General features: G+C 42.5%; 1 protein-coding gene across 1 annotated transcript; it reads right to left on the bottom strand.

Annotated features, from left to right (window-relative positions):
• Positions 1-562: 562 nt before the first annotated feature.
• On the bottom strand, positions 563-13,276 carry uap1l1 (UDP-N-acetylglucosamine pyrophosphorylase 1 like 1). The gene is made up of 9 exons (XM_084384021.1): positions 12,619-13,276; positions 6,653-6,857; positions 5,240-5,415; positions 4,932-5,104; positions 3,505-3,698; positions 2,189-2,329; positions 1,912-2,097; positions 1,197-1,263; positions 563-930 (listed from the first exon to the last, which is right to left on the bottom strand). Exons 1-9 carry the CDS (start codon positions 12,896-12,898, stop codon positions 844-846), a joined length of 1,509 nt encoding a protein of 502 aa, XP_084240147.1. The 5' UTR covers positions 12,899-13,276; the 3' UTR covers positions 563-843.
• Positions 13,277-16,212: the final 2,936 nt, after the last annotated feature.

Raw genomic sequence — 16,212 nt, 5'->3', positions numbered from 1 at the left:
TTGTCATTGCCATAGAGCATATAGAATTGTATACAGTTAGATGGGAGCATCATAGGTACACAGGTTCAGGAATGGAAGTAAATGAATTATGATTAATTACTGAGTTGTGGAGAAGAGGTAGGATTAAATAAGTGTTTACTTCTTCCTGCTCCTTTTCACGCATGTCAGTGCTTGTTAATGGATTTTATTATGCTTATTTGTTGAACTAATTTAACTTTTTGTTTTGTTTTCAAGTCTGAAATACATTTGCATTCATTTATTCAAAATAGTCATACATTGTCACTGTGTTATACATGATGGGATTATAGTGAACTAAATTATTCCCATTGTTCTGTTTCGTTTTGTAATCTACACCTCTTCCTGTTTTTAATTAGCTGGAAATATTCCTTAAAGCAACTCACTATACACCCAGTTAATTGCATTTCTTTTAGAATTATCAGATAACATTCTCATACATATCCTGAACTGTGAAATTACTATGAAATAACTGTAAAAAATAATTAAAGTAGAGTATAATGAATTTCACAAAAAGAATGGGGGAAGACACAAAGTGAGGTATTTGGATAAGAATTTTTTATGTGTAAAAAAAACAAACAAAGTTTATATAAATTCCCCAGAGTTGTTTTTCAAGTTCTTCCTCAACAAAGAGACAATTACATGAGATGAATGAACTGGCAGTTTGATATGATTATCTTCAGATACAGTCAAAAAGTCATTTAAACAATTGGGCTTTCTTGAACTGAAACCTCCCAAAAACATCCATCCAGGGTTCATCTCCGTTCTGTACTCCACTGTACCGGAAGCTGTGCAGCCATCACTCGGTCCTTTATTAACAGAGACATGTTACTGAGCCTGCAGCTCTTTGGCCCTTTTTTCATCCAGAATGAAGGGAGATGGCAGTGTCCTCCCTTTCAGCAGTTTCTCCAGCCCCTGGCAGAGGAGGGAGATGAGGTTAAATTACAGCGCTGTATCCAGTAAGAGTCAGTTAGGAAGGAATAATTCTCAAGATGTAACACTGAAAATGAAAGCAATGTATTCGTTGTGCAAAATGATTCTAAATGCAAGCTGAGAAAATTGAAAATGTATTATTAAATCAAGGAACTGCAAACTCAAGGCTTCCAGTTTAACACTACAACTAAACAATTAGATTTGGCCTCAATGTTTAAATTAATCTGTGGGCACATTCACGTCCTCACCTCTCCAAAGTAGGAGACCAGTGGTGAAATCTCACATCGGGCTGCCTGATTGTCCCCTGCAGATACACTGGGAAGAAAAACACACACACATTTTTAGATTTCAAGGACAGGTTCAGTTTTCAATCAACACTCACAAGCGTGTTAAGAGTTAGTTGTCACTGTGATCATATTTCCGGACAACCAGCAGAGACTCGTGGAATTCACTACACCTGGCCATGAAATACCTCCAGCAGGTATCTCTCCATAAAACCACAAGTTGTCACTATTTCCATTTGTGTGCTCACCAAACAAACAACATTAAATGTGCAATATGTAAGAATTTGCAATCTGCTGAATTCACTCTCAATACAAAACGGAGGCAGCATATCAAACTAAAACCAACTGCTGCCAACTGTAACTGCTGTTAGCTCTGTAGCTCTGTGGACTGTGCTGGGAGCTTGAAGCACCAGAGAAGTGTAGGTGTTTACACTACTAGCACAGGATGTTTGGACAGGCTGGCTGGTTAGCATGCTAACATGGTTTAGCTGTTAATAAAGTAGTGTCAATCGTATCCTGATGTGCGCTGGAATATTGACTTTTTGGTCCACTGCAGTGTACCCAGCACCAGCTGGCACCAAGAAGAGAAGCACTGCTCTGCACAGGTTATCTTTTAGTCTTTTAGTTTTTTGACATTATCTGGCACTGCAGGGTGTATATCAGAACATTTTCCTCTGACCTAGCTGTAGGAGGAAGGGGATTCCCATGTTCATCCAACAGCGTGGCTCCTGCAGCTGTGGCCCAGCGGCTGTGCTGCGCCAGCAATGAGTTTCTGGCTGTGGTGGGGCTGTCAGTGGCTGCTCCATCAGCATTTTTCAGCGGGGAAAACTCATCCTCCCTCAACACCTCAAACACAACAAAGTTCCTTCCAAAGAGAGGACAGAAAGTAAATGTGTTAACTTGCTGCAGAGACACTGTGGTAAGAAAAAAACCAGGTGATTTTAAAAGCTGAATACCTTGAGAATGGAAATACATCAAAAACAAATTTCTCCATCTTTATGCCATTGGGTTGGGTGGGTGTAACATGATTGCCGCACATGTCCACAAAGGGTACTTTCTTGAGTGCAACGTGTTGTCTCAGTTGGCCTTTAAATTTCCTGAAGGATAAAAAATAAAACAATAGCAAAGAATCAAAAGCAGTTTTTACAGGACCCAACAATGAAGGAACAAAGACAGATTACATATGAGCTTTGTGTTCTGCGGCCACACATTTCCACAGCTGTGTCACAGAAGTTTGGCCATTCATTTTTGTACCTCAGTCTGGTCAGTAGTTACTGTAGGTTATCACAACAATGTGTACACATGAACCATTTCACATCATCTGGCAGAATTCAGTGCTCTGAAGGTCTCAGAGATTACTTGAGTACATTTTGTGTATTGTCCCCTGATAACCCCATGGACATTCTGTATGAAAGTAAATAAACAACAAAATAATTGATTAAGCCTCAAACAAATTTGAATATCATTAATGAAACAACATGATCATTACACAGATGTGCTTTGCATTGGTCACAGTAAAAGGCCAGCTTCGGGGTATCTTTAACAGAAAACCCACATTTGTAACCCTAGTCGTGCAGTCCATATTTCCGTACATAATGAATGTCTTTTGCAAGATAAAACTACACATTTTAGAGTGGCCTTTTATTGTGTCCAGTCTGAAGCACACCTGTGCACTAATCATGTCGTTTAATCAACATCTTGATATGCCACAACTGTCAGGTGGATGGATTATCTTGGCAAAGGAAAAGAGAAAAATGGGATAATGTTTATATTTTTGTAAAAATGTTTTGTAACTGACCGCAAATCACATGAAAAACCAAAACCGACAGTTTAGTCCGTCTCTACTCTGTCTGTGACAAGCCCATTAGTTTCCTCTCAAGACGAAAACGAGTCACAAATATGGACTTTTATTTTGTATTAAATCAGCAAAATGATTTCCTAAAACAGCTTCCCACTATAACTTTTAATAAACATTACTCAAATGGGCCAAACTAGTGCATTTATAGGGGACTATTTTCAGCTGCAGATTAAACCACACTTGGTTCCTTAGCTGCTAAACGTTCAAATGCTCACTCGAGCACCAAGTATTTTCCTCAGAAGTTGGTAGAAACCAAAACAGAGCTACAAGACCGTGACTACTGGCCAGAAACAGGGCTCCTAACTTAGATTCTAACATGCAGATATGGTGAGTCCTATTTAACTTTGCAAATCAATATGTCAGTGTGTCATTGTCAGATTGATCTCACTCGCTGTGCTTAGTGAACACTCTTACTCTGCGACATCCTGCAGGAAAGCCCTGGTAAAGAAGTGATTGCAGATGTTTCCAGCTCTGTACACCAGCTCTCCTCCAGGTCCTCGGAGCTCAGCAGTCTTTAGTTGGATCTCGCTGTACTCCACCACCTGGGCGACACCTCGCACCCTGCAAACCACGCCCACTGGCTCGGTAGGGTAGGCCTTCTCCACCACCTGACACGAGGAAACAGGAGTCGCGATATGGGCTTTTTCTACTGCTGGATATTTTATTTTTAATTTAAATGCACAATATGTCATTTCTGCCACTAGGGGTCTCTCAATAGCTTCTTTTTTTAGATAATTTTTTGGCTTTTAGCCTTCATCAGATAGAACAGCTAAAGAGTGACTGGGGATGGGGAGAAAGACAGAGGGGATGACATGCAGCAAAGGGCCACAGCTTGGAATTGAAACTAAGCACCACCCAGGTGAGCCATCAGGGCGCCCCAAACACAACGTTACCTCCAGTAAACTTGTGGATTTCTCTGGTTTGAACATTGTTGGAAACATTTGGGACAATGGAGGTACACAACTCAACAACAAACAGAACAAAGGTCGAGTCTATGCAGAAATGTTACATATTATATCTTTAACTCTTCCTTTGAGATTGAGATACCAAAAATATTACATCGTTGGACTACTTTGAAGGGATGGTTTTGTGTGGCAGAGGACATAAAGGTGTGTTTTGGAACCACAGTCCTGTCTGTTACAGTGTCTCACTGTTAAAACCAACTAGTAGTTAGTAGAACTGATATGTCTGTTTTGAGAAACTGAATAGAAGTTGATCTTACTTGTTATTGGTTGTTGATATTAGTGATTGAATATTATCTCTCGACAGAGAACATTTGGGCGGCTTGTTCTACTAACTGAAGACTTTAAATGAAACACACTGTGGCTGTTTCCAGATTGAGACGTTAATATGATCAGAGACATGAAGCTGGGGCCTGTACGGTTCACTCTATTTATATAACAGTTCTTAGCTGAAAATAAGAGACTGGCTGCATCTTTTTAATATTTACCATTTCTATAACATAACTATTCTTCTCTGTCTCTTTCTTCCTCTTCCAAGTCACGATGGTGGAAATAAGGTCATGTGGCTCGGGAGCCACTTGGTGACACCTCAGCCTGCTCAGTCATCCTCCTGGATCCACACTCTTCACATATATTTTGTAATCTATTTGTAGCAGATATTTTATCATTGCAATCTGTATATACTGCGATTCTCTTCTGTTCATGTGACACCTTTTGCATGTCTGTCTGTAAACTGTTAATCAAAAGGATGCCTCCCATCGTCAACATTCTCAAATTTCTTTTTTCAACTCTCAGGAAAAAGCATGTTAATCGTTTTTATCTGTTGTATTATATCACATTATATCACATTATATTATATTATACTATATATTACTCTACCTTGGCTCCACAGTCGGCCCCTTTGCTCACACAGAACCCGATAAACACTGGGTCGGCCATCTTGACCAGGATGTTGTCCACACAGTAGACATGCAGGTACTCCACTCCCCTCTTCTTCATGTCCTCCAGCACCTTGTTGTCCTCCAACGCCTGGTACAGACCACCATTCCCATCTGACAGAGGGGAGAGAGGTCTTGAAACATGACTCATTTGCTCAAACTATCCAAAGCACACATCAGTAGCAATAGATGAAACCAAAGAGATTTCATGGATATTTGTGTGTTCTGAAGGAGCTGATGTGCACCTACCTGGGGCCATGGCTATCTTTCCTTTACCCTGCAGGATGACCTTTTCATCGAAGTCCACTGCTGGGATCATCCTTTGCTCAAACATGACAATGTTTGATGAATCCAAACCAAAATAGTTGTTCTCCTTGAAGAACTTCTCAGTGGGAGCCAGAGTGAACTCACTGGTCATTATGTACCTGAAGAGTAGCAGCAACACAGACAAGAGGTCTAAATGTTCAAATGTATATTTATATTTCATCTCTATGATCTTTATGACATTATTAATCCTAAAAGTTCTCCAAGCATAAAGCAACATTATGTCACTTTTTCACCTTAAACTAACTCACTAGCTTCAGAATCATGTTGACTCTGGTACAGACCACATACACTGTACAGTGTCTTGTAACAGGGTGAATGGTGTGTCTGTCACTTGTTTCTGCTCTATGTAACTTCAGTGAGAGGGTTGGATCACAGCGTTACATACATGTACATGTTAACTTCAACATACAAGTTTTCAACACATAACATATGATGTCATGAGTTTTGTTTGTAGTTGGAGGTGTTGCACTCAGATCACACAGAATGACAATTTCTACATAATATTGCTTTAATTGCAGAGGTGAAAAGCCATGTTTGTGTCAATTAACATTCCTTTATCACTAAATCTGTACCTTCCCTCAGCTCCTCAGAACTCTGAAGCATCAGCTGACTGTTCTGGTTCAGTCTCACAGCTCTTATCAGTGTTGTTTCCAGAGCAACAGGCTGCTGTTATCAGAGAAAACATCCAGTGTACACTGCCTGCTCAGCACCAAACAGCAGACAGACAAAGTTAGCGTCTAGCTGGTGGACAAAGTGATAAGCCCCGAGATCCCAAATTCATTTGAAAAGACTTCATTTACATGTGGCCGAGTTTGATGGGGTGTGTGCGGCGACAAGATTTTGGCTTTAAAAAGGGGTTTTAAATAACGTGTTTTCAAATCAATTTTAGATCTTGGGGCTTCTGGAGACAGACAGGCTGTATGGAGCCATTGGATGTTCTTTCTGTAGTTTTTTCCATTTTAAAACAAGTCTCCAGCTACTTCAGTTGCTTAGCAGAATGCTGCAACGCCGTTCTACTGTGAAGCTCCAAAAATGTTTTGTGGACTACGAAACTTCATCTGACTTTCCATCAGCATGGAGAGAGGAGATGATGACTGAGTTTTCATTTTTGGGTGAACTGTTCCTTTAAAGGTGCAAACATATAATCATGAGTTAACAGCAGGTTTCAGCTGCACCCACGCGGCAAGAAATGATCATTTAATGCCAGCTTACGAGAGCTGTGTTTCTGAGTTTGATAGTTTATGATACTCAAATGTCTGGGAGCTTATATCACCTCGTCAGCAGGAGCCTACACATGATCAGAGTAGTGGAGGAAGGTCCATCACATTATCTTACCATGGAACAGTGCATTTTGAGCCATGCTTTCTGTCTGACAGCTCCTGGATCTTGCGAATACGCTCTGCCTGGATCTGATACAGGGTTTTGCTGCTTGGTAGCCCAACGTTATACATCCCTTTGGGATATTGAACACCAAGACGGGTCCCCTGACCACCGGCCAACAGCAGGACTCCAACACGATTCTCTGAGATTTTCAACAGCCCTGTCAAAATAGATTGGTGACATGATCAGAAGCAGGATGTATGTAAGTAAACTTTACTCAATTGTAATCAAGGCCTTTAAACATTCAGCATACATACACCACACCTTTTGTCATATTGTATTAGTGAAAATTCTCAAAAACTTTAGAAACTGGCATTTAATCTTTAACATTAAACTTTGACATGTTTCATAATGTACTGTAATACAGTTAATCCGGAAAGTATTCACAGCGCTTCACTTTTTCCACATTTTGTTATGTTACAGCCTTATTCCAAAATGGATTAAATTCATTTTTTCCACAAAATTCTACACACAATACCCCATAATGACAACGTGAAAGAAGTTTGTTTGATATTTTTGCAACTTTATTAATAATAAAGAACGAAAATATACCATGTACATAAGTATTCACAGCCTTTGCCATGACACTCAAAATTGAGCTCAGGTGCATCCTGTTTCCACTGATCATCCTTGAGATGTTTCTACAACTTGATTGGAGTCCACCTGTGGTAAATTCAGTTGATTGGACATGATTTAGAGAGGCACACACCTGTGTATATAAAGGTCCCACAGTTGACAGTGCATGTCAGAGCACAAACCAAGCCATGAAGTCCAAGGAATTGTCTGTAGACCTCCGAGACAGGATTGTATCGAGGCACAGATCTGGGGAAGGGTACAGAAAAATTTCTGCAGCATTGAAGGACCGAATTAGCGCAGTGGCCTCCATCATCTGTAAATGGAAGAAGTTTGGAACCACCAGGACTCTTCCTAGAGCTGGCCGCCCTGCCAAACTGAGTTATCGGGGGAGAAGGGCCTTAGAAAAGAGAGGTGACCAAGAACCCAGTGGTCACTCTGACAGAGCTCCAGCGTCTCTCTGTGGAGAGAGGAGAACCTTCCAGAAGGACAACCATCTCTGGAGCACTCCACAAATCAGGCCTGTATGGCAGAGTGGCCAGACGGAAGCCACTCCTCAGAAAAGGCACATGACAGCCCGACTGGAGTTTGCCAAAAGGCACCTGAAGGACTCTCAGACCAAGAGAAACAAAATTCTCTGGTCTGATGAAACAAAGCTTGAACTTTTTGGCCTGAATGCCAAGTGTCATGTCTGGAGGAAACCAGGCACCGCTCATCACCTGGCCGATACCATCCCTACAGTGAAGCATGGTGGTGGCAGCATCATGCTGTGGGGATGTTTTTCAGCGACAGGATCAGGATCAAGGGAAAGATGACTGCAGCAATGTAGAGAGACATCCTTGATGAAAACCTGCTCCAGAGCGCTCAGGATCTCAGACTGGGGCAAAGGTTTATCTTCGTACAGGACAATGACCCAAAGCACACAGCCAAGATAACAAAGAAGTGGCTACAGGACAACTCTGTGAATGTCCTTGAGTGGCCCAGCCAGAGCCCAGACTTGAACCCGATTGAACATCTCTGGAGAGATCTATAAACGGCTCCCCGTCCAACCTGATGGAGCTTGAGAGGTTCTGCAGAGAAGAATGGGAGAAACTGCCCAAAGATAGGTGTGTCAAGCTTGTAGCATCATACTCAAAAAGACTTGAGGCTGTAATGTAAGTAATCATTAAAGGCTGTAAATACTTTTGTACATGGTATATTTTCATTCTTTATTTTTAATAAAGTTGCAAAAATTTCAAACAAACTTCTTTCACGTTGTCATTATGGGGTATTGTGTGTAGAATTTTGTGGAAAAAAATTAATTTAATCCATTTTGTAATAAGGCTGTATCATAACAAAATGTGGAAAAAGTGAAGCGCTGTGAATACTTTCCGGATGCACTGTAGCTGTGATTTTGAATGTTCAAGATCAGCAGTTTCAAAAAATGTTGGCACACAACCCCTTGTACCAGGTCACGAGTCAAGGGCAGTTCATGAGTTCTCAGATTGTTTCATTTTAATCATATCAGGAAATCTATGTATTTTTCTTTTTTACATTCTTGTTATCCTGTGCCCCTTGGATTTAGCCTGAACCCCAGGTTAAGACCCACTCTTTCAGCCCATTTTGCTTACCATTTTTTAAAAGCAAGAAAAAGCTTGCACATTAGAGGAGTCTATAGAGTGTCCAGTATTTGTATGTGGCTGTTCATCCAGTGACTGTGGTTAACTTTCCTCCTTTTTTGGTGTTTTCTTCCTTTTTTACCCACACGTGTCTTCACTGACAGTGCCAGATTAGATCTCTTCTCGGCAGTGTGGTCGTGTGCACACTGAGCATGATTGACACTCTGCTGCTAGCTTTTAGCACCCGTGTTAGGACGAGACAAATTGACCCTTTTCACAGCAGACCTTTTACCTGTCAGAGCTTCAGACATTTTCTGAATCTGTTGTCAGTGTTTCTATTGGATTCTATTCTATACTGCCTGGACAAAAAAAAAGGTCAGCACCTGGATTTAACTAAGCAATTGGTAAGAACCTTCCACTGGATAATTAATGCAGTGATTAATATGTTTCAGTAGGCAACAAGTTATTTAAAGGAGCTATTTGTAATTTCCAGCCACCTGCATTTACCAATATGGGGCAGTATTCCCTGTTGTAACAGGTCTGTGTAAGCAGGCATACTACACAACCACGGCAACCTACATTTGAGTAAAGCTGGCACAAAAGTCTTTCCGGCAGGTTGGAATGTTTCATTTCAGTTATTGTCAACACAAACAGCCTTTCATGTTCTCACATTTATTACAAAGTTTACAAAATGTACAAAAATATCAGTGCAATCGTGGACGATAAAATGCCACTCCTTTTTTAGAGGAAGGAATTTGCTGTGGTGCCTGGTGCATAAAAAATGTAGGGTTAATTACTGCAACAGTCAGGACCATAAATATATAACACAAAAATGACTGTACAGTTTTTGTGCAAACCTCTTCATCATGCGATGTGCAAACGTGCACAGTATAGAGAGTATGTGTCATGGGATGATGGTCAAAGATGTCAGCTGTTGTAATGTATAGAGACAGACATCCACTGGGGGGGGGCTTGTCGACGAGAGCAGCTGCAGATGAGAATAAAGGGCCAGGTGGTAATTCATCACTCATTCATTACTACTGGGTCCATACAATCGCAATTTACAGTCAGCTGATACAAATGAAGGCAACTTATAAGTAACAGCAGAGCAAGAATACAGCAGGTCAAAATAAGACTGCTGTCTTAGGATCTTCACGTGTAGCGTTTGTGTATACAGTACGTTTACATTACAGCTGACTTAGCTCAGCGCTAGCAACGCCGCAGTACTTAGAAAACAATGACATCACGCTGACTATTACAGTTTGTGTTGTCATTAGTTAACTAAAGACATGTTTCATTAAACAGACAAAGTTAGATTTTACTTACCGGTCTAAAGAACTGTTGTGCGTTCATCTTTTAGCGTGTGTTAGAAAGTCCTGACTAAATGTACTCCTGCTTAGCTTCTTTTTACGCCGCTTCTTTTCTCTGCTGTGGACGTGGTGTCTTTTCAGAAGCTGTTGTCTGAGATGATGATAAAAGTCGTTTTTCTGGAGCCTCTGTATCTTTGTGTTTACTGAAGAACTTCCTGAGGCTGTTCCATCTACTCTGGGGTCGTTCCCTCCAGCCGGCTCCACTTCTTTATATTCTCCTGTGGCGCGCTAGAGGCTACAGTGACTCACTATCACCCCCCAGGCCAGACAGACTTATTACAAGAAGAGACGGCCGTCCTTTGGCTGTTTAGCAGTGGATATCTCTGCAATACAGTACATAGGCATCTTGGACATAACGCCAGAACTGTTACCTCTTCACACTGTGTTGATAGGGTAAGTTCAGTTTTTGAATGTTTCAAACTTAAATTATGTCCAGATCTAAAGCACATTTAACCCTAACTGATGTAGTGAGTAGCTTCTCATTTCTTTAACAATCATGTCTGAAGACATATCCTGTGGTCGTGGAAGAGATGTTACTCTGTTTCAGAAGGGTCAAATTATTGGCCTGCATCAAGCAAAGAAAACAACTAAGGAGATGCTGAAACTACTAAAATCTAAAATCTACAGAAGAACTCACGGCTAAGTTTAATAGTGAAAGTAAGAGCATTTCCACACACACAATGTGAAGAGAAGTGAAGGGATTGGGACTAAACAGCTGTGTAGCCTTAAGAAAACCACTTATCAGTGAGGCTGATCTGAAAAAAGGCTTCAGTTTGCTAGGCAGCACAAAGATTGGATTCTGGATCAATGGAAAAAGGTCATGTGGTCTGATGAGTCCAGATTTACTCTGTTCCACAGTGATGGGCCCATCAGGGTAAGAAGAGAGGTGGATGAAGTGATGCTCCCATCATGCCTAGTACCTACCGTACAAGCCTGTGGGGGCAGCATTATGATCTGGGGTGGATTTAGTTGGTCAGGTCTAGGTTCGGCAACAATATGTGCCCAAAAATGAGGTCAGCTGACGACCTGAATATATATTTTTTCCTCCCTGATGGCATGGGCATATTCCAAGATGACAATGCCACGATTCATCGGGCTCAAACTGTGAAAGAGTGGTTCAGGGAGCATGAGACATCATTTCATATATTGATGGCCACCACAGAGTCCAGACCTGAACCCATTGAGAATCTTTGGGATGTGCTGGAGAAGACTTTGCACAGCGGCTCGACTCATCAGTACAAGATCTTGGTGAAAAATGAATGCAACTCTGGACAGAAATAAATGCTGTGACACTGCATAACCTTATCAAAGTGATGCCACGATGAATGCTGCTGTAATCAAAGCTAAAGGTGGTCCAACAAAATATTAGAGTGTGTGACTTTTTTTTGGCCGGGCAGTGTAATTTGCCAACACTTTGTTGACACTTAGAGAATGGGATATCATCAGTGAGAAATTTCCAATGTCTCTGACCATGAATAGCAGGAATAATAAGTTGGCTGATGTGAGTGTTTTCACCTCAGCTGCTCCCAGAACAGCTCAGCTCAACCTGAGCAGAGGTCTAATCAGCCACTGGTTGAAAACACCTGTGTGGATGTGCATGGCTATTAAATAGAAATAAATGCATAATAAATGCTCATAGACTGGAATATTGACATTAAGCATGCCCCATGTAGTGGGATTGAGCAATTCTATATACAGTATATAAGTATTTATATTTGATGTATTTTTGGTTGTTTTTTCTGTTTTAAAACAAGTCCCCATCTGTGAAGCTCCAGAAATGTTTTGTGGGCTACCAAACTTTCCATCAGCATGCGGGGAGGAGATGATGACTGAATAGGCATTTTTTGAGTGACCTTTAAACAGTTATAGAAATGAAACCATCTTAAAAGTTGACAGGAGAAATGTTTCTTGTCGAGAAGGGGCCCCAACCACACACTGCCTTTTTGTGAGGGGCCACAAGCCAAAGAGATTGTGAACCTCTGCTTTAATATCGAACTGTACAGTATATGACATAAACTGAGTACGATGTTTCCCTCTGAAATGTATTGAAGGTAGAAAGTAACATAAATAAAATGCTTAAGAAAAGTACAAATACCTCAAAACTGTACTTTGGTAGTACTTGAGTGTAGCATGTACTGTGTTACTTTCTGCAGGAGTAGTGCAGTGACTGATTAGGATTATTAATGTATTTTAGGTGCTTTATGGGGATACTGCAGGCAGCCATTGTTAATATGTCCCTCACATCTAGAGGTGCATTAGCAGACACACTCCATGTTGTTTCCTCCTGGCACCAGCTCTTCTCTGACTGTACCCACTTCCCTCAGTGTTCACAGATTACCGTAGTCCCCCTAAACACTGCGCCACTGTTGTTGGTACTCACCTTCATTTTCCCACTCCTCCAGGGCACTTTGGTCACTTTTCTTCACGCTGCCGATGAACTCTGGAGGGACCGGCTCCATGTGTTCGTCCAGCTTGCCGGGCAGGGAGGCTGCAGACCTTGCGGGGCTTTCACAGTGATCCTTCAGCCCGTCCAGGTCCAGCTGAGACAGCTCCTGGAGGAAACGGTCCCTCTCCTCTTCACTCAGCTCCGGCCAGAACTGCAGGACATGAGACTGTCCTGCGCTCTCTAAACCCTGCCTCACTTGCTCCAGGGAAAGCATAATGCGTCTCGGTAACAAGGCAAACCGTGGAGAAGTGTGCACGCATCCAAGCTCCTTCTCTGAGCAGGCTGTAGGAGTGTGGTAATAGTCCACAGGAAATGACTTGTGTGTCTGGGACAACTCGTGACTGCAGCTCTCGGATCCCAACACGGATCCTGTGGTGAACACACTAAAATAACACGAGCTGCTGCTGCAGCCGAATGACAGACGTCTTTATGCTGCTTCAGGATCACTGAAGCAAAACAAGTCTGAAATAGTTCCCTGAAAAACCGACCACTTTGTGTCAGTCAGCAACAAGTTGAGGCTGTGTTGACTCAGTGTCAGCTGACCGAACCGCCTGATGCTGCAGAGAACGCTGCGATCAGCTCACCTACACGGGCTGTATGAAACACACCGCGTGTTCACAGGACATGTCGGAGCAGGTTCTGTTTGGAGTTTTCAAATGTACTCCTTTTAATTATCAGACCTCTAAACTGTGTCTTGTTATGTGTGTTGATCTTTGTGGACTGCAATTCTGAACTTGTATGTATTTAAAGTTCTTGAATAAAAAGAGAAATAAAAAGATATCTGAGCAGATTTCTTCTATAGTTCTTAGCAGTTTTGAGCCACTTTGGTGAGCTGCCTAGGGACCTCACCCAAACATTACTAAAGATTTAAATTAATAAATTAATTAATATAATTAGTAGTTTGGACCAAGGAGATTACATTAAACCTGGACACTGTTGGAGGCAGAGCCCTGATAATTCCTATGAAAGTTGCTCAGTGGCGCTTTGAAGCCAAAACAGCTCGACTTCCCAGGTATGAAAATACCCGTATCTTCCATGTTGTTGGGCCCATAGAGCACACACACTAGAGGCTTCCACCGACTGAGCCAGCTAACTTCTGGTTTAGCGCCAGGCTAACTGGAATTGGGACAAAATAATTTAATCGTTTTTCAAATTTTATTGGACTGAATGGTTCAAAATATGACAATGAAATGAGTTGTTTCAGCTTTGGGCCCCAGTGCATCACATGATGTAATAACATGGTTTGGCCACTATGAAAACTGGCTTCAGAGCCTGTTGCTCTTCCTGGGGGCTTGCGGTTTTCACTGCTACCTTGCACTGAAGCAGAGTGACAAGCAGACTGATGCGTTATTATGGATCCTACTGATCTTCTGCAAGGACCGCTTTGCTTCGTCTCTGATTGGTTGGCTTTGTTGGTTGTGTTCTCTATGCTTGACGCTAACTGTTAACTCACACACAGTAGCTCTGGTAATGTCTGTTTTCAACGGATTATAAGCCATAGTTTTGCAGGTAAACACACCTGTCTCTTTGGCCTCTCTTCCGGCCTTCAGCTGGTTACCCATCCTCTGGAGCTGCTCTTTACTGAGTGTGTCTGTTATGCTGACAGGTGGGCTGCTGCCACTGCTCAACCACCAGGCCTGTCTGCTCTACTTAACAAACCCAGATGCTGCAGCTGCGACAGGCAGTCGTGGTGGTGTGTTTACCAGGTCAACTACGGCTCACAGTCTGCTGCATCAGCTCCACCGCTGGCTGTTTGTTTGACACAACACAAGCACAGTTAGGAAATAATAACGTGTAAATTACGTTGACAAACATTAAAACTCTCCAACAGTGTCAGAATGTTCGTGTGTGAGTGGGCCAAAAAAACACGTTTGTTTTGAGTAATATTTTTTTGTTTTTTGTTGTGGAATGGCTCCTTGTCCAAACCCTGCTTCCTGGAAACTGGTGTCCCTCAAGGCTCAGTACTAGGACCGCTTCTGTTTTCACTATACACTGGATCACTAGGCTCTGCAATCACATCAGATGGATTCTCTTACCACTGTTATGCTGACGACATCCAGCTGTTCATCTCCTTTCCCCCATCCTCCAATACCCACGTTGCCACGCGCATCTCAAAATGTCTGGCAGACATCTCCGCTTGGACAACTGCCCATCATCTCAAGCTCAACCTTAGTAAAACTGAACTCTTCATCCCGGGGAAAGACTGCCCTCACATGGACCTGTCAGTCACTGTCGAGGATGTCAAGGTATTGCCTTCATCGACTGCGAGGAACCTGGGTGTTATCCTCGACGACAGACTATCCTGCACCCCCAACATCACAGAAGTGGCCCGATCCTGCAGATTTGCCCTCTACAACATCCGCAGGATCCGGTCTTTCCTCACAAAGGAAGCGACGCAACTCCTGGTTCAATTGCTGGTCATCTCCCGCCTCAACTACTGCAACTCGCTTTTGGCTGGACTCCCAGCCTCTGCGACTAAACCGTTGCAACGTATCCAGAACGATGCAGCGCGCCTCATTTTCAATCTTCCCAAACTTTCTGACCCCCCTCCTCCATGACCTCCACTGGCTTCCTGTTGTGGCCCGCATCAGATTCAAGACCATGGTGCTGGCTGTCAAACGAACTGCGCCCATCTACCTCCAAACACTGATCAGACCACACGCCCCCGCGCGAGCACTTCGCTCTGCTACATCAGTTGGCCGGCTGGTACCGCCATCACTAAGAGCAAACAAAGACCGCCCAGCGACGTTGGGACTCTTCTCTGTTCTGGCACCTCAGTGGTGGAACGAACTCCCGACCAATGTCAGGACAGCAGAGTCACTCGCCATCTTTCGCAAAAGACTCAAGACTCACTTGTTCAGACTTCGACCCCGCATAGCACTACTCCCTAACCAGAGCTCTGTACTCCATGCCCTTTTGCATATTATTGTCCAGTGGCACATTTCCTGTTGCAGCAATGAAAAGCCACACATATCCTTTCAATGTATACGTATTTATGAATTATTTTTCATGCAGTTTGCTTAGTGTAAATAATTAGGAAAATGTCCCCACAACCATGGGAAAACATACAATAACAGCTGTGGCAATTCCTACTATGATTTTTGTGAATTTCTAAGTGTTGTCAGCTGCGTAATGCTGCCAGAAATCATGACCAGAGCCCCTTCTTACCTCTTTTTAATATATCTAATAGGCCTATAGCCTACACATCTACACATCTAAAACGAATTGACAGATGTTAAGTCTCATTGGTTTTGCACTTTGAACAACTTCCACACTTTCACTTCCATCACACTGTACTTTAATGTAACCGCCATCTGTCACATGCATGTCACACTTGTAATTGGTATCGGCTCTCTGCCCACTGAGACTTTCAGCCTTTGTGAACAAGCCTGTACAATTAAAGTGACAGTTCACTTTCCGCCATCCAGCAGAGTGGCTGTAGCTGTTCCTTGTGCCTGTCCCACCTTGCTTCATACTGGGCACCCCGTCATGAATGCAGACTCAAAGCTGTTGGTGGTTGATTATAAG

This window comes from Pagrus pagrus, assembly GCF_965226575.1.
Source record: "Pagrus pagrus genome assembly, chromosome: 19".
NCBI classification, from domain to species: domain Eukaryota; kingdom Metazoa; phylum Chordata; class Actinopteri; order Spariformes; family Sparidae; genus Pagrus; species Pagrus pagrus.
This window is presented reverse-complemented; position numbering and strand designations above follow the sequence as displayed.